Source organism: Xyrauchen texanus, chromosome 34 (assembly GCF_025860055.1).
Source record: "Xyrauchen texanus isolate HMW12.3.18 chromosome 34, RBS_HiC_50CHRs, whole genome shotgun sequence".
NCBI lineage: Eukaryota > Metazoa > Chordata > Actinopteri > Cypriniformes > Catostomidae > Xyrauchen > Xyrauchen texanus.
The window spans coordinates 10,631,690-10,657,488 of record NC_068309.1 but is presented as its reverse complement, the minus strand read 5'-3'; the positions used below and the strand labels follow the sequence as shown (position 1 = coordinate 10,657,488).

The following is a 25,799-nucleotide window of genomic DNA, read 5'->3' as shown; positions in this document are numbered from 1 at the left end:
AACCTACTCAACAGAATGATTTGATCACAAATCAGACATCACTATGACTTGTGAGCAAGTTTTACTCCATACAATCATTACCTAAAACCAATATTTAGGTGATGAAATATTTTTAAGCAAAGCCTAAAACATTTACTTCCACTAGAAATTTCCATGACTGTTAAGATTGTTAACTTCCATGACTTTTCAGTTGTGAAAATTTGTAAAAAAATATTCCCTGATACTTCCAGGTTTTTCAAGACAGTAACCCTGATACTAACATAGATTGTATACTATCCTTTTCTTATCTGTTATTTGTCAATTTCAAGCTTACACACTTAGAACAATTTCTCACCTTTGAGCTCAGTGGCTTCCAGAAGTTTCTTCCACTGGGAGCTAACCTCATCCATACGAGTTGACACCTCGCTGGAGGCATAGTGTTTTCCATCGACCAGCTCCTGGCCTGATTTCTGCAGTGCATCAATACGGCTCTGATTGGCAGAGAGCTCAGCCTCAAAGGCCTGATGCTTTTGCACCTTCCCCTGCAAGTTGGACGGGTCCTGAGCGAGAAGGAATGGAGAAGAGGAGAGTGGGAGAAATAAATCTTAAATCTTAAAAGTTTGACATCAAAATGTGCCCAACAGCTCACATGATTCAGCATGACATTTCTAGAAGAACATACCTTGTAGGCCTCATCAGTAGCGGTCTTCATCTTCTCATTGATCCAGCTTTTGAGTTCGTCTGAGTCCCGGAAGAACTGCTGCAGATGGAAAGAGTCCTCCAGGGCGGCACGGCGATTTTGAGCACGCTCGTGAAGAGCGTTGCGTCTGCTTAGTAGCTGATGTAGAAAGAAAAGGGTGTTGAAGTCATTGCAATGCCAGTGATTCAGCACTTCTGTCAGCAATTATTGAGGAGAGGAAAGTGCTTGCTAGGTTGAAATGAAGGACGTCTCAGGGTACAAATCTCCACTTACTGCATCTCTGCGGGTGGCCACGTCCTCCTTAGCGTAATGGTTATTCTGGATCAGTTTGGTAGCAAATTCATCCAGGGCCTGTATATTTCAGTAGAGAATAAAGAGGATAAACTCAGTAAGATGCATTTAAAGGCCTTGCATTGTGTGCAAGATGTTGTGTACTTTCTTACAGTGATCTTCTCCTCTTGGGCACTGAGGGATTTCTCAAAGTCTTCGTGCTTCTTCAGAAGAGCTTCAACACTGTCCAGAGAGTCTCCAAGATCCTCATTTAGCAAAAAAGCCTTGAGGGAAGACAGATTAAGACATTTCAACCCCTTTTAAACAAACAAATTTTTTTTGCCACCAATACTTCAAAAACACAACAACCAATTAAGCAACATTTGAGGGGATGTTACGCATCAGATGGAACATATTATTGTTTCTTACCTCTTGCTTGCTCATCCAGTTGTCAACCTGTTCTGTGTCCCTGTAGAAGAGTTGCAGGTCCATGCACTGCTCATACTGCTGCCTGCGCAGCTCCCACAGCTCCAGAAGAGACACCTTCTCTTCTGACAGGATGCCCAGCTACACACACAAACACAAAATGACTGATAGTCAACCGAGGTCCAATTCATAAGTAAAAAACAGATCTAGGTCAAACATACCTTTTCCTTGACCTCCTCTGAAGCATAGTGTCCAGTATTAAGCAGAGCGTGACCAGCCTCATCGGTAGATTTAAAACTGTCTTCATGAGCATCAATCTCACCCTGTTGAAAAATTACAGACACATTAATTCTCAGACTTTAAAATGCAATGAATCCCTGGTAGATGCTAAATTATCATGCTCACGTTTAAGCAGAGTGTTTTCAAGTAAAGTCTTAGTTGCAGAGATTTATATTCAATGGGCAACAAAACTTTTCCATATAGCTATATTGTAATAAAAATTTTAAGGATTTCTACAATACCTTGTGCTCTTGGTGGCGGTCCAGCAGGGCTTCAGCTCCGGCCACATCGTTGGCCAACTCATCAGCATTGATCAGAGCCTTCATCTCGGTCACCCAGCTGGTCAGGTCACGGAAATCTGCAGTAAAGCGCTGCAGCCTAGAAACAAGATGACAACCATTTAAAACAAAATTCTCATCAACAAATCAATTTATAAAACAAAATCGAGTTCTTGGTTGAAATCATATACAGTAGGTGTGTCATAACTCACCTGTAGGAGTCATTGAGGTGAGCATGTCGCTCAGCAGCCAATGTGCGGATTTGCTCCCAATTGGTAATGAGCTCATCTCTTTTCAAGTGGATCTGTGAAGCGTTTTGAGGGTGTGTCTGCTGCAGACGGTCTGCTTCTCCTCCAAGAGTGTTCACCTAAGGAAGGGAGAAATGTCAAGTTGGCTTTTAAAGACTTAATACACTACACAAAATGTATTAATTGCATAGATGTACATTGCTTAAGTGTTTGTGGACATGCTGACCTTGTCTTCCAAGGCCGCCAGGTCTCTCTCAAGCCCTTCGTGTTTCCGTAGCAGGGCTTGAACACTTGCAAGGTCACGACCAAAATCATCAGAAGCCATCAGCTGCTCCTTCTCCTTAATCCAGCTGATCGTCTCATCCACATCTCTTTAGGCCACCACAGAGAATTTCAGTAACCAAAAGACATTAAGTAATGATAATGTTCTCTATACTGTATATATTATAATTGTATTAGTAAATGCCAAAGAAATATGCTTCCAAATACAGCTGAATAAACTTCCTGTCTCGGATAACTCACCGGTTGAATCTTTGCACCTCCGCAGCTCCAAACAGCTTCCCCTGCCTTTGCTGTGCCAAACCCTTCAGTCTCTGCCAGGCAGCATTCACCTCTTCCTGCTTCTTCAGGATCAGCTCAGCCTCTGGGTGGTTCTCCTGGGTCAGCTTAGCTGCTGCCTGGTTCACCTCGTTCACACGCTCCTCATGAGCTGCCAAGTCTGTCTGGAACTCTTCAAACTTCTTCTGTAGAACCTCCACATGCTCCAGGTCCTGCCCAAGTTCCTCTGAGGTGGCAAAGGCCTCCTGTAAGAATATGATGTCAGTGTAAACTCATTCAAGATAAGGGACCATAACAAGTGTAATGTAATAACACCAATCCATAATCTTCTTCACCTTGTCACTGATCCAGTCCAGGGCATCTTCACACTCACGTAGGTACTGCACCAGTTTCTGTGCCTGCAAGAGACGCACCCCCTTCTCTTTCGTCTTCTGCAGCAGGAGGTCCCACAAACGGTGAAGCTCCTCTAAACGGTTCTGAGTTTAAGGAGGGGACAAAGACAGAATGTCAGGATCAGTCAAAACTCTCTCTTTTATCAAAGAGCCCAGGGTTTTTTTCTAGGACAGCTCAGTTGAAATCAACAGATGTATCTTTCTAAATAAATCTAATAAAAGTCAGCTGGGACTGTAGCAGAAGAGTGAGCTCAAGTTAGATTAAAAAGAAACACTTCACACAGTTCTTTCAATGTTCATGCATGTCGTCAAAATGAGAAGTAGGAGAACAAATTCACTAGAAAGCATGTTTCACTGCACTCAATTACCTACTTGAATAAAAGATCCATAATTGACACTTTTTACTATTGGTCGCTGAGAGGTCCGGTAAGGCGTGAAAGACTGATCCATATAGGCAGATTGTTACAACATTATAAATATGATTTAAACTAAAGTGTTGTGTCAAACCTAAAGTGTAGCCAACATTTAAATATGCACTCGGTTTTATAGTCACAGTTTTTGAATACTAGCACGTGGTTATAAAAAGAAAGTATATCTTACTCGGATGATTTCAGATGCAAAGTGGCTCTCAGATATCATGAGGTTGCCGGTCTCATCCAGTTTAATAATGGCCCCAGCATTAGCCTGTACCTCAGCCTCAAAGGCTTGATGTTTCTGGAGCTTTCCCTGAGAGATGGAAAAAACATACAGTGTGAGATAAAGCTAACGGTGCTTAGTTTTAACTTTTGTAAAACGTAGAAATACATAATTTCTTTAATTGGACGACTGTATTGTCTTTTTAATGGCAGAAGTTAATATGATATCTAGAGGGCAGGTTGGCTGACATAATACAGATTAAATTTAATGGTAGCAAATAAGATGTACACAAAATGGCTGTACTAAAATACTCTTATTTTACACAATAATTACTCAAAATGTATTTAGAACTTCTCTTTGAAAACAGATAATGTGGACTATCCATCAACAAGGCCATTTCTAGATTTTGTAAGTTACACTAGGAGAAATGTCCACTTCTTTGAGTGGACAATACCACAAACTTCTTGGCCAATGCAGATTTACATTTATTCATTTGGCAGACGCTTTTATCCAAAGCGACTTACAAAAGAGGAAAACATAAGCGAATCATCTTAAGGAGACAGTGGTACAAAAGTGCTATATTACAAAGTTTCACTAGCATCAGAAATAGTATTCAAAACATATACAAGTGCAATTTCTTTTCTTTTTTTGTGGCTAGTAAAGTGCTCTTGGAAAAGATGCGTTTTATGAAGACAGGGAGTGAGTCTGCTTCACGGATGGAGTTGGGGAGGTCATTCCACCAACGTAGCAGATAACCTCAAACTGGCCAGCTGATTAATAGGCCTTGTTGAATTATCAGTCTGTAACTAAATTCTTCACTGAATTATGCCAATTTATATGGCTAAGTGTTAAATCTATTGCATAATTACGTCTGTTCAAGTCTGCATAATTTACAACATAAGCCTTGTGATCAAAGTCTTTTTATGCATGTGTTAGTTTTATTCAAGCTATTATATTCTGCTGACTTTATAAAGTAAAGCTTCACTGCTGACTGTAGCTTAAGATAGGAGTCCATTACAGAACAGGTTACACCACTTTTGAACTATTTTGTAATCTTTAACCCTCATCACTTCCCTTTCTTTAGACTGGAATTCAGTCTGCTTACTGATCTTAAAGGGATAGTTCACCCAAAAATAAATTCTCTCATCACCTGCTCATCCTCATGACATCCCAGATATGTATGACTTTTTCTTTTGCTGTACACAAATTAAGATTTTTGGAAAAAAAAAATAACTCCTTACAATGCAAGTGAATGGAGACCAAATTTTTTATGCTCCAAAAGGTCATAAAAGGCAGCATAAAGTAATCCACAAGACTCCAGTGGTTAAATCCATATCTTAGAAGTGATATTCTAAGTTTAGATGAGAAACAGATAAATATTAAAGTACTTTTTATATTCTATCTCCACTTTCATTTTCGTTGATTTGCATTCTTCGTGCATATCGCCACCTACTGGGCAGGGAGGAGATATTATAGTAAATATTGATGTTTCTCAGCCATATCGTTTCTGAAGATATAGATTTAACCACTTATAGATTACTTTTATGCAGCCTTTATCTTCATTTTGGAGCTTCAAAACTTTAGAACCCATTCACTTGCATTGTACCTACAGAGCTTAGATATTCTTCTAAAACTCTTTGTTTGTGTTCAGCAGAAGAATAAAATTCAGAAACATCTGGGATGGCATGAGGTTGATTAAATGAGAGAATTTCCATTTTTGGAAATAAATAAAGTCCATTTCAGTAATGACATAGTATTATATTAAACCTTTCTTTCAAGAAAAACAGGTTAATTTCATAACATCTCTGAATATCCCGTTAAGATACCAAAGACTCCTTTTAGTCACGATACAATAGTAGATGAAGCATTAATCTTTTACATAAAATCTTTTTATGTTTTATTGCCTGACCTGTAGGTTACTGGGGTCTTTGTAGTTCTCATCAGAGGCGATCTGTAGCTTCTCTTGGATCCATTTCTCCAGCTCATCTGCATCTCGACGGAAAAATTGGAAGCGGTAGGAGTCCTCAAGTTTCTGCCTGCGCACACAAGACAGCTCCTTAAAGCGCCGGTACCGATCCAGGACCTGCTGTCGGCGCTCCTGGATGTCATCAGCCGACTCCAGAACTTTAGATCCACTGATGTCCATTTTCTAAAAAGAGGGCAGAGAAATTAACAAATCAATTCCTTCTATAGGAATTAGGGCTTAGGAAGCAGTTAAGGTGAGGACAAAATTTGCTTTTCTTCCTGATCAGAGAGGAACAAGAGTACAGTGAAAGCCCCAATATACTTCATACGAAATAGAACAACAAATGGGTGTGACGTCATTTAGAACAAAATACAGCATAAAAAGGTGGTTCGTAACAGCTCACCAGGGTGAACTTTTAGAAAAAATTCTTACCAACTGCTAAACACCTTCTTACTGCCATTGGTCAACGTAATTGGTAGGTGTGACCTGAAGCTCCACCTGCCTTGAGGCTGACAGCTAATTCTGTTTAAATTGTTAAGTCAGTCAAGATCAGTCAACATGAACACACTGTCATGTAATTATTAGCGAGCTGGTGCAAATTTTCCTACATCTGTACGATCGTTCACGTAGAGACATTTTCAAAGACCATATCATGCGATTTTTTGTTTTTGTTTAAAAAGTCTACAAAAGGAATCCAATCTACTCAAATACTCTCAAGAGCCCAATCACTCATGTGCCATCTGCAGTGAAAGCCATTCACTTCATCATTCATGTATTCTGTGCATTAACACTTTTATACACTCATCCTTGCAATAGTATCAGTCATCATAAATTACAATAACAGTGTGTAATCGGTGCATTTTATGGCCACGTATATTATGGTAAGCGCATTAGTGCCATGAATTCAGAATGTAAACAAGACAAATTAAACATTATTTACTGCATATATATTACTTTAAATCATTATCGAGTGGTTAAAACAGCTTTTACTGATCTTGTGTGAATTCTACTCATAGAATGAGGCATAAAGTCACTGCTAACTCATTTTAATGTCACATTAGTATAGGTTTTACATGTATCGTCCTCATATTTAAATGTACTTCTAAACACCACCCACAGCAGTGTGGCTGGTCTCTGAATGTTCACAAACAGTATACCATTGCTCTGCTTTTAGATTTCTTTTTACCCCTGAACGAAAAAGAACATCTAAAACAACAGACATGAAAACGGGAAAATGGCAAAAAAGTAAACAAAAAGCTTGTACTAAAACATATTATAATCTAAAAATGAAGTTTGTTTTGATAAAGTGAAACAGTGTTTACCATTTTGGGGTAAATCAGCCTATGAATGGTCTACGAAGTAATTTAACATAGAAAAATGTGAACACTGCACTTTTAGATTATTTCATACTGAATCAATGCATTAAAAATAAAGATGAAACCGCAACATCTACATGGCTTTGATAAAACCACTCAATCGAGACCGGTACCTAAAAACAGGCAGACACAACTCTCCCCAGCAATGGCAAACAGCTGAGCATGAGGGGGCCAGGTGGAAATTCCTCACGCATCTGAGCACAGACACAAAGAGAGTGCTGCCATCAGCCCCCTGCTGACTCTGTACACAACCCCCACCAACTCAAACTACATCCACTGCATGCGTCCCATTCTTTTAGTAGTGAGGGGTCAGTGTGATTTCAGCTGCATCTGAGGGTGGAGGGGGTGACATTACAGTAGTATCCAGTAGTGGTTGATCAATATGGATTTTTTTTAATGGCCGATATCGATATCCAGAGATATGGATGGCCGATAGGCCGATACAATACCAATATATCACACCATTTATTATAGTAACTAAAAACATTAAACTGCAAATAAAAAACTCTTATTTAGCATTATATTTACTAAATTTCACACAAAACTAAAAAAGGATATTGTATTTTAAAATGGTAAATATCAGTTTCTTCTAATTTCTTTTTAGTCATCAAATTTTTGTAATTTATTTGCATGAAGAAATTGTTAATATTAGGGATGTCCCGATACCACTTTTTCCACTTCCGATCTGATTCCGATAACGGAAATCTCAGTATTGGCCGATACCGATCCGAAACCAGAGTTGTTTTATTGCATAATCAGTTTATAATATCTTTACATTATTGTGTGGAAATAATTGGGTGTACTCTTTAATATGTAAAGAAACACAAACCTTTAACTACACATTATTTCAATATAAATGTATAGCTTATTAAGAAACACTTCATTATTAACTAGCATACTGGCACTCCCTGAGTTCTGATTACACGCACCTGCATATCATTAGTGGCTACTCAATGACTGCATAAATGCCCCACTTTCTCACCCGTGCGTGCGTGCGCGCGCTCTCTCTCTCTCTCTCTCTCTCTCTCTCGCTCTCTCTCTCTCATCGATAGTAGAAAGTTCTGGAGTCTCAGAAATACTATGTCAAACATGTGTCTTCATTATTGCCTGCAAGTATCATAAAATTGTTGTAAGTTATCTCTTTCATCGTGTCTATACACTGTCTGGATATTACTTACCTAATGTTTGCCACTCTGCTTAACTGGATTTACTCACAATGTTTCCATCACTGTTTCAATCCTCTGCTCAATAAACCCTGCAGAGTTCATATCTCTGCTGTGAGTCTCTCCATGACAGCTTTAACTTTTAAACCCTCACCCTTTTTATTCACAGTTTAATTCGCTTCTTATTTATATTCTGGTTAAATGCACCTCCAGTGCCGTTCTAAGTCCATATTATAAGTGAACCGAACTGCTGAGCATCTACATCTGAGATGTTCGTTTGTAGCGCTCAAATATTGTGCACGGGTGAAGGCTATAAATAGCCGCACGCGTGTGTAAACCGAAGCACCATTCACTAACGGGCTGAAGCTGCGCGTGCATTTATATGTTTACTTATTAAACAGCCTATTGCAATTCACAGAGCTATCGCGTGTCTTCAAGTGGCTTTGAATAAAATGCAAGAGTCATATGAACCGCTTTAATGGTGTTTTAACAGTTCTTTTATGTCATTTTTTAAGCTTGACAGTAACAAACATGACTAACACAGAGTATTGGATTTGGGTCGTGCTCCTCAGACCGATACCCAATCCGTCTAAAAACGTCAATATCGAAGCCGATACCGATCTAGGTATCGGAGCGGGACATCCCTAGTTAGGCTCCTCAGACTACCAGAAGTGCAAGGCGGCACGCACTCGTTCATCTAAAGTGTGGGAATTCTTTAATTTAAAAGGAAAAAATTATGTGTTATGCCGTCTTTGCAAAATGGAGATGGCTTTCCATTCTAGCACCACGGCAATGCACCAGCACTAGGGCTGGGATGACGTCGACGCAAAAAATACGTTGACGCAAAATATGCGCGTCAAATTGTCAGACCCAAAACAAAGATGGCGGCACCGGCGCCAAAACGAGTGGCTCCTCAGACTATCAGAAATGCAAGGCGGCATGCACTCGTTCCTCTAAAGTATGGGAATTATTTAATTTAAAAGGAAACAATTCCGTGATATGTCATCTTTGCAAAATGGAGATGGCCTTCCATTCTAGCGCCACCAAGGAGCAGCCGCAGATGACAGAGCACCGTAAGTTTTTTTTCAACTCCCCACTTTGCACTCGATGTTGGAGTAAGCTATAATACGTTGTGACACCTAAAGTTTTAAACTATAGCTATTAATAATGCGCTTATACCTATGAATGTCGTGAAAAATACATAGAGGACACTGACAACGCGCTGACAGACAGGACCAAGCAGGTAACATTTAATAAAGTCTCAACTTTCAAATTTGGTCATTCAAAGAAAATTAAACCATAAATAGGCCTACTATTTTGTGGCTCTTTAATGTGTCGTGACAGATTGCCTCAGTTAAAGCTGCTCGTGAACCGATCATCTTTTCCTTGGTTAATTTATAGCATCAAATAGGCTAAACATGAATGTAGCCTACATCAGAAGGACTGTTGTTTTAACCGCGGAAAGACGTCAGTACAGTAGCCTACAATCCATTATTCAAATTCAAATCCACCGGCGTTAATCTTCTCTCTCCTGACTACTTTGTCGGACAAAAATGGCGTATTATGATTGATTGATCAGATCGCCAGTCAATCAAACTCCCGGCAAATGTTTTTTTTTTTTTACATTTTATACACCCCTACCCCCGATGAAACAGGTATTACCGGTGTTGTCACAAGTCGATTAATCGAATCGAAATCGAATCGGACTGAAAAAATGAATCGTTAGATTAAACGATGCATCGAAAAAATAATCGCTAGATTAATCGTTTAAAAAATAATCGTTTATCCCAGCCCTATATAGCACACTTTACACACTTTTACTTTGGGCTGCATCTGGAAACATAGGCAGCTGAATTGGCCACACGGAAACATTTATAGTCAGAATATCGGCCAATTTATCGGCCTCTGCGATTTATCATTCAACCACTAGTAACCACCAGTATGACTGACCCCAAGGGCAGGGAAATATGGGTCACACCCTAGTTAGAGTAAACATCACCCACCCTCCTCAAGTGCCAAACTGACTGAATTTCTGAGAATGCAAGATCAGCTGTCAGACTATTTCAGAAGAGTCTAGGAAGAGGATAATAAAATGCTTCTGTGGAGCAATGAAAGCAGAACATAAGAACATCATCTTTGCCGAGAAACCATGCTTAATGCAGCTGGACATTAACAGCTGGCACTGTTCCAAATCAACATGTTAATAGTTTATAATTATAGATGTAACATGTCCTAGTTGGCTTTTTATCTCAACTATAAACATGGAGTGCCATGGATTCAATTCACACACAGGTGTGAACATTTGGATCCATTCTACATTCATGTGTGAAAAGATTAACTACTCCAGCAGAAATGAGCCCTCTCCATTTCAGTAATGACATAGTATCAGAAAAAACAGGTTAATTTCTAAACATCTCTGAATTTATTTGACAATGGCACTGTTGTGTGATTGCATGTGAGTGTTAACTGAATAGCTGACTATCACATGAAATTTCACAATTCTGTTTATTAGAAAGCTTTCATTGCTAGATCATTTGAGGGGCATGTGCTCCATTTCGTGAAGCGACTCCATTATAGGACACAAGGAGGCCAGGATGAGGCTAAACCAAGATCAGTGACCACATGGGGAAAAAACAAAACCAGTCCATCAGCCATAAAGTCAGCCTAGATCAATACAGTCTTTTGTTATGCTAGCCAGAACTGCCAACTTTCCACTAACCCCCTATGTCGACAGAAAATAAAGTTAAGATGGGTGGGGAGCTGTTATTATACTATGAAAAGGGAAAGAAATGGAAACGTCCCGAGAAGACTTATGAAGAATTCAGAGAATAAAGCACCGAACAGCACGAGATCAGCACAGTCAACCACTTCTATTTACAAAACATCCACTTAAAAACAACAGGAGGGTGGAAATATAAAGCATTAGCAGAAAACAGAGAGAGCTAGCTGAGCATCAACATATGAGAAAGTGATTGGGTAATGGCTGGACTAGGGATGCACCGAAATTAAAATTCTGGGCCGAAACCGAAAATCTAGGATGCACTTGGCCGAAAACCGAAACTTACTTTTTTTTTTTTTTTTACCTATTTAAGAAAAACTACAATTTGTAATTGTATTAACATTATACTTTTTCATTAATTTCATGAATTTAATGAATCTGAATTCAAAAACTACAAACCAATAAAATAAATCACACTTTTATTGAAAGTAACACACCAATATTGGACAAATATATTAAAACATTATTAAATATTTTTCTTCATTCAGTTCTTTAAAAATCACATTTTACAGATTTTATTAACAATTATCCAAATAATGTAAAGTTTTAGAAAACTATTATATGCAAAACAACAGTCAAGTAATGAACTTAGCTAGCATCTTTCAAAAAGTTTAAATATGCAACAGTAATTTTAATTTAAACAAAAAGGCAGAACACAGAATGGCAGAGGGCCTCTATTCCACTGATCTATATATAACTATAATATATAATTATATATATAACTATAATATATATATATATATATATATATATATATAACTATAATATATATATATATATAGATCAGTGCTCTATTCGGTTTATGTAAACGTATGTACACTTTAAGTGAAAATTATTGTGCAAAACAACAGTGCAAAACAGCAGTAATTAAACTAAATCCAACCTCAACTGTAAACGACAGATGTATCCTCAAGTGAAGAACAAGTGTAAAGTAATTGCTATACACATCAAATTGGACCGCTTTCTATTTAACTACAAGTGACAGGTTTCTCTTCAAGAACAAAAGTTGCTAAACTTTCTGACAGTCTCTCCTGTCAGAAAGCTCATCAAGAACATGAGATGCTGCACTGAATAGACTCTCACTCTCTGTGCTGGTGCTTGGGCAGATAAATACCTATACCTATAAATACCTGTGCGCAATCCGTGCAAGCAAAGGAAAGCGGTCTTCTTTATGCGACCATAGTCAAGGGGATTGTCGCTTCTGGCGTAGTTCAGCTAGATACGTCTCAAGTTGTGGTGTAGCTGCGCTAGCAGTAGCACTGCTGTGGATCGGGGCGCTTTCCTGTAGAATCTCTTGCTGTACTCTGTGTGTGTGTGTGTGTGTGTGTGTGTGTGTGTGTGTGTGTGTGTGTGTGTGTGTGTGTGTGTGTGTATATATATATATATATATATATCTTGAAAGTTCTGCTGAACAAACACTGCAGATCGCAAATGTGATGTCCTTATCAGAATCTTTGAAGAATTTCCACACCGCTGACATGATCGGCCTTTGTTTGGTAGCGCCGGGCTAGATCGATCCAGAGTGAAATCAGAGCACTGAGGGGCGGGGCAAGGAGGTATATATTTTCGGCCTTTTTTCTCTTTCGGCCGAAAACTGAGTGCCATTTTCGGCCGAATCTTTTCGGTGCATCCCTAGATAATACTTAAGTAATCAGTTAGAAAGTTAGCTAATAGCAAAACATCAAAGAAATTAGCTACCAGTAATAGTTAGAAATGTCATGAAAACTTCTTTATGGTTTTTGTATCTTCTCCACAGACCCCTGGTTGAAAACTCTGGCATTATAGAGACGACTTGATATGCTTGAAGGCTCTATTTCATAAACTTGCATCACTAACATAAGTCAAAACAAACTGGAAAACACAAAAACACACCCAGATGCGAAATGTGATGAACGACTGCTGCAGTAAGACTAGCCCTCCCCTTTTTGGTGCGGATATGTCCTGTTTTTGTGCAGATCAGCTGGATGGATGCCACCCTCCCCCGACCCACCCAGCCTCTCCCAAAAGATCCTGACTCAACGTCCGGTCAAATCAGCTGGGAGGATTATTAAACCCAGCTCAGCCTAGAGTCAGTGTGTTCAGTGTGATTTCTCTATCAGTTAAGTCCACAGCACTGTACCGATTAAAAAAAACACAACTTTAAATGTGAATTAAATTGGCAAATTGGTTTTGGAAAAAAAAAGCAGTAGACCACACCTCAGTACAGACCAAAAGTCAGCAGACATGCTTCCAAATCCACTCATTTGTCTTTAAAACCCAACCACATGTTCTAATTTCCTTGGTCATGGCACTGTTTTTTAATACTTAAGCTTATAAGTAAGAGAATTACAAAGTTAAACGTTAAGAAAATGCAATAAAAACTCACCAGGATTCAAAGCTACACGATCACAGGAGCTTCACTGCAGTTCCGCTGTAGCAACAGATAGCACCTCCAAACACAACTGCGTACAAATGATAACACAAATATGCACTTTTTTTTTCCCCCTCCCTGTACCACTCAGACTTGCACTCTCTATCATTTATCTTACTCGCTTGTTTCTGTATCCGAATTAACAATACACCAGTCCACCGGCATTCTGGAATGTTCCCCTCTCTCTTTCTTTCTCTCTCTCTCCCACAAATGCACGTTTTCTCACTCACTCGTTCGTTCATTGAGCGGAGCGCTTTAGTAACTGCCTCTCACATTCCGACCACATGACACAGGCAAAGTCCAACCTCTCACCCTCAATATAATGGCCATTTATGATTTTTGAAGCCAACCATTACAAGAACCTTCATGACATAACACATCTGAAAAGTGTTTTTGTCACGCAGGTTTGTTTAATAAAACCCATTCTGTAAATCTAACCATCTGAGTGGAAATCAAACCACAAGCTTAAACTGTAACAGGTTTAGGGATAATCATGAAAATATCTTAATCTGATTACTCCTTATACTCTGATTAATGCAATAATCAGAGTATTGTGTACATGTAAACATAGCCATAGCCATTCAGCGCTCCTCACGGCAGGCAAATACGCAAAGGAAAATGAATTTGCGATATTCAAGTAGTGTTTTTAATACTCAAGTAGCTGGTGCAGAAAGAGTACTTGATTACTCGTGCACATCCCTTAGATTAACATCCTTTTAGTTAATCTACAAAACCAAACTGTATTTTTGACTATTTATGTATATTCCCATTTAGCCCAAATAATCAGGACTCTCTAACAGTGACAAGGCTCTAATTCCCACTCGGTCCTGATAATGAGGTTGTCTTCTCATAGACATTCTTTATATTATCTCAGAGAAGTGCTGGGATATTAATAACCACAAACCTGGAGCTGCAAGGTGGCACAGATTAAAAAAAAAAAAAATGCCTATGTTGAAGATACAGATGGTTGTAGTCTACAGAACCATAAACCTTGTCCATTCAGACAACAAAGTAGAACTAAATCATCAAACTGACCAATAATAACGTTGTATTGCTGAGAAGACAAGATGATCTCATTATAGAGATAGATACCCAAAAATTATTCTTCCTTATTTACTTACCCTAATGCAGTTACAAACCTGTTATAACTTTCTTTCATCCTTGGAAAAGCCTCAGTTACCATTCACTTTTATTGTATGGAAAAAATATGCAATGACAGTGAATGGTGACAGATTAACACCATGGAAATCTAGGCCCGCGGACGGGCCCTTAAATGTACAAAATAAAAGTATGCGATAAACAAAACAGCTGTGTGTTACATTGGTACACATGCCACATATCTTTGGAAAGCTACATTTCTTGATTTTCTATTGATATAAACCATTTTAAGATACAATCACAACAGCAGGTACAATCTATATCTTTGTCAGACCACCAACATATAAACAACCAATAACAAAATTTAGGCAACTCACCTATGATGCCTCATAGTTGTACACTGAGCCATAACTTCCCGACAAAAGCGGTGTTGTTTCATTGTCAAATGTCCAAATGATCAAATCAAGTAAAATGTTTAGTCCAAATCACATTATTACATCAATAAATATCCACAGACTCTTGTTGCATCATTTCAAAGCACCTGGCAGCTGTGCCTAATCTTTCACATATTACCGGTAATAACTTCAGTTCAGATGTAAACATTTCCTATATCCGGTATCAAAATGGAAGCACGCACTCTGACCTTTCGATTGACACCTCATTTGACCCAATAGGAGCTTCCATGTCCTGTCCACAGCCTTCAATACCCAACCACCATCTGTGTCGAGTGTAAGGGCATACCCACTTTCCTTTGTTTACTGATCAAACCAATTACATTGAAGAGTGGAAATGACTGGCGCATCGTATAGCCAATGAAATTCTGAAAACAGTGATATGCGGCTTTAGTGGAGCGATTAGAGTACGGCTCTGTTATTCCTGTGCGCAAAGTTTCCTCGAGTTTACCCACTGCTGTATGCCTCAGCGTAAATGCATGCAGAGCTGCTTTGGAACTGTTTACACATTTGGCGATTTAAATATGGTGAAAGCGGGCCTGAAAAACAGGATTTTCACCCCAGGATCGCGATATAAGAAGGCATTCATTGTCAAAATTCTGAGTTTGGAGATGAAATTTCTGAAAACAATACAGATGATTCAGAGGCAGATGGAGAGATGAGACATGGCTCTGGACAAGTAAGTGTTTTCTTGTGTTTATAACATATATTACTGTATATTCGCATAAATAAGCTTTAGTTTGAATAATGAATACACATTTTGTAATTACCCTTTGTCGTGTGTTTCCTCAGTGAGTGTTTGAACCGTTTGTGCGTGTTTTTAGTTCATTGTTTGTTTCAGATCTATTGACATGCTATATAGATGTTTTGTATATTTACTGTAAATATATATATATATATATATATATATATATATATATATATATATATATATATATATATATAGTAAATAAATCAATAAATATAAGTTGAAAATAAGAATATATGTTTGAGAGTCTATTTGTTACAATGCGGGGAGGTGGGGGAGGTGTAGGCCCATCTATTTGTTACAATGCTGAATTGATGGGGGAGGTGTAGGCCCATCTCTTTGTTCCATAGTACATTGGCAAAGTATACAGTATTTACAGTAAATATACATACAATAATACATTTTTACACACTCGAAAAGAAAAACTAATATATATATATATATATATATATATATATATATATAGAATACAGAAAAGATGGAAAAGTTGTGTCTAGCTTTGTAAATTACATTTATTTATTCTCCCCCACTCAGCAAGCGGCCACATAAAGTGGAGCAGCAGGACAGCACCTCATCAAGAGAGGAGGGCTTTCAGAGAGACCCTTGCTGAGGAGCATGGCAGAGTTGGGGTCTCACTCCACAGCCAGACCCGTATCTCCTGCTCCACGAAGAGCACATCACAGGCCGTTGCACATCACCAAATCTTGCACCGCTGGTCGTCTGAAGTGCAGGCAGTGTCATGCAAAGACACCAGTGAAGTACTCTCCTGTGTTGTGCCTATGTGCTTTGTACACAAATGTGACTGCTACAATGACTGGCATGTTGCTAGAAACATGTACAATTTTATAATGGTTTGTAAATACTTTATGTAAAAATTAATGTAAATAGTTTGTTGTGTATTTTTTATATAAACAAATTGTCCACCATAGCACTAGTTTTGACTCTTTTATATGCACAACATTTAGTTTCAAGAAGGAAAAGGCACTCTAATGTGTTTATGCATCAGTTACTCTGTGTCAGCAAAACTAATAGTGGATCTGGATATGGAATATGATAGCTCTAAGTGTCATCTTTCATTAGAGCCCAAAATTATGACTGTACGTTGAAGCGTTCAAAAGTTGCAGCCTTTTTGTCCTAGGTTTCCAAAGTGACCTTTTGGAGTATCCAAAAGGCACTTTTATAAAACGCCTGGGTGTACCCTTAGAAAAACATGTGTAAAATATTCATTTTTTATGATATTGTTATAACATTTGAACCTGGACTAGGTAAGGATTCATGCTGTGATCCCATTGTGTTCTCAAGCTAATAGCTACAAGTTATAGTCATCTGCAGGCATCTGTATGCAAAAAAAATTTCAGGCGGAAAAAAAAAATTCTATTTCATTGTGTTCAAACTTCTATTACTCAAAATCAGTAGCACTTACAGTAATTCTGACAGCTGGAGAAAAAACTTCAGAGTGCCCCCTTTCAAATGTGACCAAAACCATGCATGTACTCCAAACGGTTCAAGAACAGCTTTAAATTTACTTCGGGTATGCCTTGATTAGGCGTTTTAGGCTAATTTTACAGGATTGGGAAGAGGTTAACATACTGCCTTTTGTGTTCCATGGAATAAATACAACAGCTGAAAGGGCATATGCATTGATGGAATAAGACACCTATTTCCTCTAACATGTTATCTGTAAAGCATTCATTTTTTATTAGCTGACATGGATCTTATCGTCCAAACATCCAGCATTCAGCTCAAGTAGCACTTATCATTAAAGGCACTCCCACAGACAAGCTGGGACTAAGAATGGAGGTCAACATTGAAACATGGAAGTTTCCATGGAAACACATCTGTATGTGAGAGCATTGACAACAGTTTGGGGGAATGCAGGCCTAAGGAAGAGGAAATGGGTGGGCTGTCTCCAAGGATTTTGGTTGGCTAAGAGTAGGCCTATTTGTTAAAGGAGACCAAAGTGCAGAAATAATAAAATGTTTAGATGGAGATAAAGTCTTTGTGTGATTGAAAGTGCATTCTTTTAACTCATAGCAAATGGCTGCTTGGGATCGATGCCACATTGATAATATGAAGATTTTCTGAATTATCATAAATATATATACAATATATATCAGATTTTTTTTTTCCAGATATAAACAGGGATGCTCGTTGCACAATAATTTTTCTCTTTTCAAACATATTTCTCAACACAACTTTGGACACTGGTACTTTTCCTACCTGTGACCCAGTTTCAGTAAATGTTATATCACCCTCTTGTCTCCAAACGCTATTATGCCCCACTATTAAACAGAAGGCCAGATGAGTGAATTTGAAAAGCACGCAAATAAGGCTTCTAATTTAAATGTCGGCTAATTTTAAAACATTGATACCTCAAATCTATATTGATAAAATAATGTGCCGATCAATAACCGATATATAGATATTTATTGACATCCCTAATGGATACTATAATGATTAAGAGTCGAAAGCCAAATGAACACTTTCAAGATGAACATACACTGAAATTGAGCCCATCCTAAACATGAAATATTTATGATAGGGTCTATAGTTCGCTGCAGAATAAAAAGGTTAATTGCAACATCTCTATGCACAGAAGGGCTGAATTCAAATTGAAAATCAAGTCAAAACAGCTGCTAGGGAACAAAAGATCACACACAGGCATATATAATGTCACTTAATCCATGGCAGCATGTCACACGCTGCTACCAGCAATTATCATGCAGAAAACATCCACACAAACCATGCAATAAACACACAAATGCTTGAAATAAACCATGCTTTTCGTTTCCATGCATTAAATATTATAAATCTAACCTTTAGACCTCACAAATATATACATTATTTTTCAATAACTGTGATATCATGTTTTTTTAACAATATAATGGCCGTAAAATAAAAATCAACAACAAAATGGTATCTAACTGCATTTTTCTAACCATCTCCTTTCTCTCTCACTGCAGTGCAGACTAAAGCATCAATGCTGCAGTGACGAGGCCTGTGTGGGGAGACAGCCAAGGCATAGCCCAACCCATACATCTCTCTTTCCGAGAGAATACACAGAAAAATATCTTCCTTCCCATTTTTTACAATGAAATTATTTTTTATCAGAATGATAGTGATTTCACCTGACTATTACTCATTCACACTTTGACGATATGAGAAGTGAAATTATGTTAGCTGGTCATTTTGTGCCAGGGCCAAAAAACAGTGAAATTTGGGTTTTTGAGATAAAGTTTGCAATTATTTAAAATGCATCTGATCACTCTGCACAATAATCTAGAAACAATGTTAATCAACCCCACAACAACTGAAGCAGAAAACTTTGCGAAACACCAAATTGATATCACTGCTAATGCTTTTGGCCACGGCTGTACTGATATCCAGGTTCAGCGTGATAAGCCAGAGCTTCAATCGCTCATGCTCATGTATTGGCAATCGATTAAAAATTCATATTTTTGGGAGGTTTCTGAAGGTTAAAGCATCCAGGTTACAAACACCAAATGAACATTTTGAACTATACACTTATACAAATACAAATCTACAGCAAAGACAATTAAACTTATGTACAGCTCTCCTTCTCTTGTAAACAACAATACACATCCTGCCTCCTCCTCCACGTGACCTTATCAACGAGCTTACGTTATCTCTCTCGTGAGCACGTATCACAGAGGTGTACTGAAGCGAACATTTGTTGATAAAAAATATATATGTATTGTTTTGTTTCTAAAAATAATCAATCATTGGGTTCAGAAGAAGTTTATTTGTCGACTGGAGTCGTGTGGATTATTTTGATGCACCCTAAATATGCATTTTGGACCATCAAAAAATGGAGTACATTCACTTGCATTGTTTAAAGGAGGAGGCCTGAAATGAAATCCTAAAAATCTTAAATTCTGTTTTGATGAAGAAAGAAACTCAGATACATCTTGGATGGCTAGAGTAAATTATCAGCAAATTTTCATTTTTGGGTGAACTATTCCTTTGTGGTCATGATCAGTGGAAGCGGCACTTTGGAGATTGACAAAGAACGGGGTCCATGCGGAAACCACGAATTTCACTCCTGATGGTTCCGCCCGAGCAAACGAAATGATGAAAACGTCACAGGAAGAGGGAAATAGATTTTTATATTCTTTTGTTTGTTCCTTTGTTTGTCTGGATGTAATCTAGATGTATAAATGTTATATGTCATGTTAATGTTTATCCCCTATCGTGTTTAAGTGGGCCTGCCGTCTTCCTTTATAAGCTTGGTTGTTGTCTCAGTAATGAGGTCAGTTTTACTCTGTTCAGTTCTCTTCAGTTGAGCAATAGTTTGAGTTTTGTTCTGTTCCTTTGACCTCAGTCTAGTCAGTTATGTTATTTGACTGAGTTTATTTGTTTTGTATATTTTTGGATAATTTGTTTGGAAATTGTGGGTTACAATAAAGACACATTTTTGTTGTTGTAAAGCTTGTGTTCTCGTGTCTGCCTGCTTGGTCCCTCACATGCATGCTTAAATAGAAAACTAATTGAGCAAATTGTGTGAATGGCCACATAGAGAGACACCTCTACTTTGACCTGCACATGCTCTCTTTCTGTCCATAATGGAATATTAGAAGAAAGTCAATGACAAAATGGTTTGGTTCAACATCTTGAAACAAGAAAATCTATAGTTCTGGGAGTGTCCAACATTTGGTAGTGATGACACAAACCATTTGCCTCAGGCATCAAACAAAGTATGGGGACCCTGATCTAATAACACTTGGTAGGGTTCAACTAAAAAAAACATGTCCCAGAGGACCCTCTCCTGCGTATCAATGTTACGAGACAGGAGACCACACCCTTTAAATGATTCTCAACAATTTCAGCAAGAATGTTGTCGGCACACTGATGTATTGGTTTCCGTAATTTAGTTTTTCACTAACATAGACTGACAAAAGTGCTAAATTCCAGACACTGAGATGACAGGAAGAGCTAGGTTATTTTATAATGCATAATTGCATTGAGGCACCAGGTCTGAAAATAGGCCTGTAATTTGATTAGCAAGTGTGCTGATTAAGAGCATCTAAAAACTTAATGGGAAAAGCATCTTTTAATGGATAAGGGGACTAGTGTGACTACTGTGGAGATTAAAAACATTCCATGCTAATGCATGAACACATGAAATTGAATATTTTGCATATGCTCAAAAGCTGTTTGCATGGCAGCAGTTATCATGCATGGTTATGTCATCACTTCACCATAAAAGTATATTTCACCATAAAAGTACAAAGTACAAAAGACAATGCAGCAGGCACAATATAATACAATACAGCCTAATGTAATACTGTGACAACATAAAAGAACACTAAGCTTGCATGCTTTTGCTAGATTTGATCAAAACAGAGAAACTAAATCCAGAAAAATATTTAAAACCTGCCTTGAAAATAAACAGATATTAACAGTGTTTCCAACAATTTTACAGAAATCTCAGTAAACCCCATAATTGACCAAAACGCACGTCTATCGTTTGATATGTATATAAGAATTATTATTATTATTTTGCGGCCGTATATTACAGAAACTGTACAAATACAAAAATAAAAGCCCAGCAGGCCTCATATCAATGCATCAATCCCAATGGCAGAACGAGAGTGGGGGCGTTGGGCGGATCCTCCATTCCCCGGATGAAGATTTGCGTCTTCACACTCACATTAACCCAATTAAAATAATAAGTGTTTTATATTAATAGGACCATATACATTGATCTTAGCCTAATGCCTTTGTTCCAAATGGCATTTTATGAGGTTGCTGGTTTACAAATGCCTTCCACAGTAGACCGAATTCGTTTAATTGAATGGGGTTATAATTTAGTTATTTGAAAATATTCCTGTATATTCTGCACGCCCACGTATTTCAATTAGTGTTCTTGTACATCGGCCTGTATCTGTGAATGATGTTTAATTTATAATTTAGCCGCGAATATGCGCTAGCTCTACTGCTAACGACTTCATTGGGCAAGGCAATGCAATCTTGTCTGATAAAACGCATTTAAAAACGTTTTATGCTCGCACAACAATGTAATGACTATATATTATTGCTAAAAATGTTAAAATTGGCCTTATAATATTATTGAAACAGCTGAAAGCGGCCAGTGAAACGCCCTTTACTACGGACCTCATCTGAGCAAACGCCACCTAAACCACATTAATCAATACATTCTGCAATAAAACACAATGCAAACGTGTTTTTTGTAAAAACAAACCATTAAAACATTTTTATGTTGAGCAAAGGCTTTACCTTGTCGACGAGTTTGCTCTGTTTTTCTGAGACTGGGTGGAAACGGGTGGCGACGTCAACGAATGAAAAAACAGCGTTGCACAGGCGATCGAATGAGCTGCGCGAAACAGTGACATCATGCACCGCAGCAACTAGCCGAATGCTGACGGAAATTGCCGAAGCATTCCAATTGTGCCTATATATAAATGTAAATCACACTTCTGGAGGCTGGGACATATGCTTCTGCAATATGCTGCTGAAATTCAAGTTAGCATATTGGCTAGATCAATATAATTAGATTTTTCTTTACTGTACTGAATTAAATTGATCCAGCATCCCTTTTAAAAGTCTGGCAGTACTCCTGGTCAGGAAAATGCTCCCATAATACGTCGGTCTGGCTGCCAGTACTGAAGTCTGGGATTTCTGCTGTCTCATTGTGTCTAGGAACATCCTAATTAAATGAGAATGCCTGTGCTGTGAGTAAGGTACACAGCGAGATAGTAATCACAAAAGCCAAACTAGTTATTATAGTCCTGTAATAACATGTTTGGCCAGATGGAGAAAAATCTAACTGTGTTTGATCAATTAGCACAAGTTTTATTACTATTAACTGAGAAACAATCCAGTTAATCCAGTGCTTTATGTCAAATTCAAATATAATGTTGTTACATTCTATAATATAATACTCACCTAAAGGATTATAAGGAACACCTGTTCAATTTCTCATTAATGCAATTATCTAATCAACCAATCACATGGCAGTTGCTTCAATGCATTTAGGGGTGTGGTCCTGGTCAAGACAATCTCCTGAACTCCAAACTGAATGTCAGAATGGGAAAGAAAGGTGATTTAAGCAATTTTGAGCGTGGCATGGTTGTTGGTGCCAGACGGGCCGGTCTGAGTATTTCAAAATCTGCTCAGTTACTGGGATTTTCACGCACAACCATTTCTAGGGTTTACAAAGAATGGTGTGAAAAGGGAAAAACATCCAGTATGCGGCAGTCCTGTGGGCTGAAAATGCCTTGTTGATGCTAGAGGTCAGAGGAGAATGGGCCGACTGATTCAAGCTGATAGAAGAGCAACTTTGACTGAAATAACCACTCGTTACAACCGAGGTATGCAGCAAAGCATTTGTGAAGCCACAACACGCACAACCTTGAGGCGGATGGGCTACAACAGCAGAAGACCCCACCGGGTACCACTCATCTCCACTACAAATAGGAAAAAGAGGCTACAATTTGCAAGAGCTCACCAAAATTGGACAGTTGAAGACTGGAAAAATGTTGCCTGGTCTGATGAGTCTCGATTTCTGTTGAGACATTCAGATGGTAGAGTCAGAATTTGGCATAAACAGAATGAGAACATGGATCCATCATGCCTTGTTACCACTGTGCAGGCTGGTGGTGGTGGTGTAATGGTGTGGGGGATGTTTTCTTGGCACACTTTAGGCTCCTTAGTGCCAATTGGGCATCGTTTAAATGCCACGGCCTACCTGAGCATTGTTTCTGACCATGTCCATCCCTTTATGGCCACCATGTACCCATCCTCTGATGGCTACTTCCAGCAGGATAATGCACCATGTCACAAAGCCCGAATCATTTCAAATTGGTTTCTTGAACATGACAATGAGTTCACTGTACTAAAATGGCCCCCACAGTCACCAGATCTCAACCCAATAGAGCATCTTTGGGATGTGGTGGAACGGGAGCTTTGTGCCCTGGATGTGCATCCCACAAATCTCCATCAGCTGCAAGATGCTATCCTATCAAGATGGGCCAACATTTCTAAAGAATGCTTTCAGCACCTTGTTGAATCAATGCCACATATAATTAAGGCAGTTATGAAGGCGAAAGGGGGTCAAACACAGTATTAGTATGGTGTTCCTAATAATCCTTTAGGTGAGTGTAGGTAATCAGCCTATCAGTAACAACTAAAACAATGAAGATATAACCAAATAAAAGTAGTTTATATAAGGAAAAGAATAAAGCTATAAAAACATACAGTATCTCACAAAAGTGAGTACACCCCTCACATTTTTGTAAATATTTGATTATATATTTTCATGTGACAACACTGAAGAAATGACCCTTTGCTACAATGTAAAGTAGTGAGTGTACAGCTTGTATAACAGTGTAAATTTGCTGTCCCCTCAAAATAACTCAACACACAGCCATTAATGTCAAACCGCTGGCAACAAAAGTGAGTACACCCCTAAGTGAAAATGTCCAAATTGGGTCCAAAGTGTCAATATTTTGTGTGGCCACCATTATTTTCCAGCACTGCTTTAACCCTCTTGGGCATGGAGTTCACCAGAGCTTCACAGATTGCCACTGGAGTCCTCTTCCACTCCTCCATGACGACATCATGGAGCTGGTGGATGTTAGAGACCTTGTGCTCCTCCACCTTCTGTTTGAGGATGCCCCACATATGCTCAATAGGGTTTAGGTCTGGAGACATGCTTGGCCAGTCCATCACCTTCACCCTCAGCTTCTTTAGCAAGGCAGTGGTCGTCTTGGAGGTGTGTTTGTGGTTGTTATCATGCTGGAATACTGCCCTGCGTCCCAGTCTCCGAAGGGAGGGGATAATGCTCTGCTTCAATATGTCACAGTACATGTTGGCATTCATGGTTCCCTCAAAGAACTGTAGCTCCCCAGTGCCGGCAGCACTCATGCAGCCCCAGACCATGACACTCCCACCACCATGCTTGACTGTAGGCAAGACACACTTGTCTTTGTACTCCTCACCTGGTTTCCGCTACACACGCTTGACACCATCTGAACCAAATAAGTTTATCTTGGTCTAATCAGACCACAGGACATGATTCCAGTAATCCATGTCCTTAGTCTGCTTGTCTTCAGCAAACTGTTTGAGGGCTTTCTTGTGCATCATCTTTAGAAGAGGCTTCCTTCTGGGACTATAGCCATGCAGACCAATTTGATGCATTGTGCGGCATATGGTCTGAGCACTGACAGGCTGACCCCCCACCCCTTCAAACTCTGCAGCAATGCTGGCAGCACTCATATGTCTATTTCCCAAAGACAACCTCTGGATATGACGCTGAGCACGTGCACTCGACTTCTTTGGTCGACCATGACGAGGCCTGTTCTGAGTGGAACCTGTCCTGTTAAACCGCTGTATGGTCTTGACCACCATACTGCAGCTTAGTGTCAGGGTCTTGGCAATCTTCTTTTAGCCTAGGCCATCTTTATGTAGAACAACAATTCTTTTTTTCAGATCCTCAGAGAGTTCTTTGCCATGAGGTGCCATGTTGAACTTCCAGTGACCAGTATGAGGGAGTGTGAGAGCGATGACACCAAATTTAACACACCTGCTCCCCATTTACACCTGAGACCTTGTAACACTAATGAGTCACATGACACCGGGAGGGAAAATGGCTAATTGGGCCCAATTTGGCAATTTTCACTTAGGGGTGTACTCACTTTTGTTGCCAGCGGTTTAGACATTAATGGCTGTGTGTTGAGTTATTTTGAGGGGACAGCAAATTTACACTGTTATACAAGCTGTACACTCACTACATTACATTGTAGCAAAGTGTCATTTCTTCAGTGTTGTCGCATGAAAATATATAATCAAATATTTACAAAAATGTGAGGGGTGTACTCACTTTTGTGAGATACTGTAACCTTGATGGACATCATGAGTGGATCTGTGTTTCTGGATAAAGATGGCTATATATGAGTAAACCGGAAGAAGGGATATCAAGAAATAATGTGTCACAAGGTCACTGAAGGCCCCAGATTCACCCCAAAGAGAGCTGTTTATGTACTGGAAAAAAAAATCAAG

The 25,799-nt window shown here is 38.8% G+C and overlaps 1 protein-coding gene across 10 annotated transcripts in view; it reads right to left on the bottom strand.

Annotated features, from left to right (window-relative positions):
- The window catches only part of LOC127627434 (spectrin alpha chain, non-erythrocytic 1), a 51,149-nt gene extending 29,037 nt beyond the window's left edge, over positions 1-22,112 (bottom strand). For 9 of the 10 annotated variants that reach the window (XM_052103791.1, XM_052103796.1, XM_052103799.1 and 6 more), the window contains exons 1-14: positions 22,017-22,112; positions 5,676-5,915; positions 3,731-3,856; positions 3,074-3,214; positions 2,703-2,983; positions 2,407-2,551; positions 2,145-2,299; positions 1,897-2,032; positions 1,597-1,698; positions 1,379-1,516; positions 1,123-1,233; positions 953-1,030; positions 662-817; positions 335-539 (exon numbers count right to left, since the gene is read on the bottom strand). In XM_052103791.1, coding sequence (XP_051959751.1) covers positions 335-539; positions 662-817; positions 953-1,030; positions 1,123-1,233; positions 1,379-1,516; positions 1,597-1,698; positions 1,897-2,032; positions 2,145-2,299; positions 2,407-2,551; positions 2,703-2,983; positions 3,074-3,214; positions 3,731-3,856; positions 5,676-5,912 — 2,011 coding nt within the window. In that variant the 5' untranslated portion in view covers positions 5,913-5,915; positions 22,017-22,112. Of the gene's footprint in view, positions 1-334; positions 540-661; positions 818-952; positions 1,031-1,122; positions 1,234-1,378; positions 1,517-1,596; positions 1,699-1,896; positions 2,033-2,144; positions 2,300-2,406; positions 2,552-2,702; positions 2,984-3,073; positions 3,215-3,730; positions 3,857-5,675; positions 5,916-13,415; positions 13,656-22,016 lie in introns of those variants that run through there. The other variant, XM_052103792.1, reaches the window with a different exon arrangement.
- Between the last annotated feature and the right edge of the window lie 3,687 nt (positions 22,113-25,799).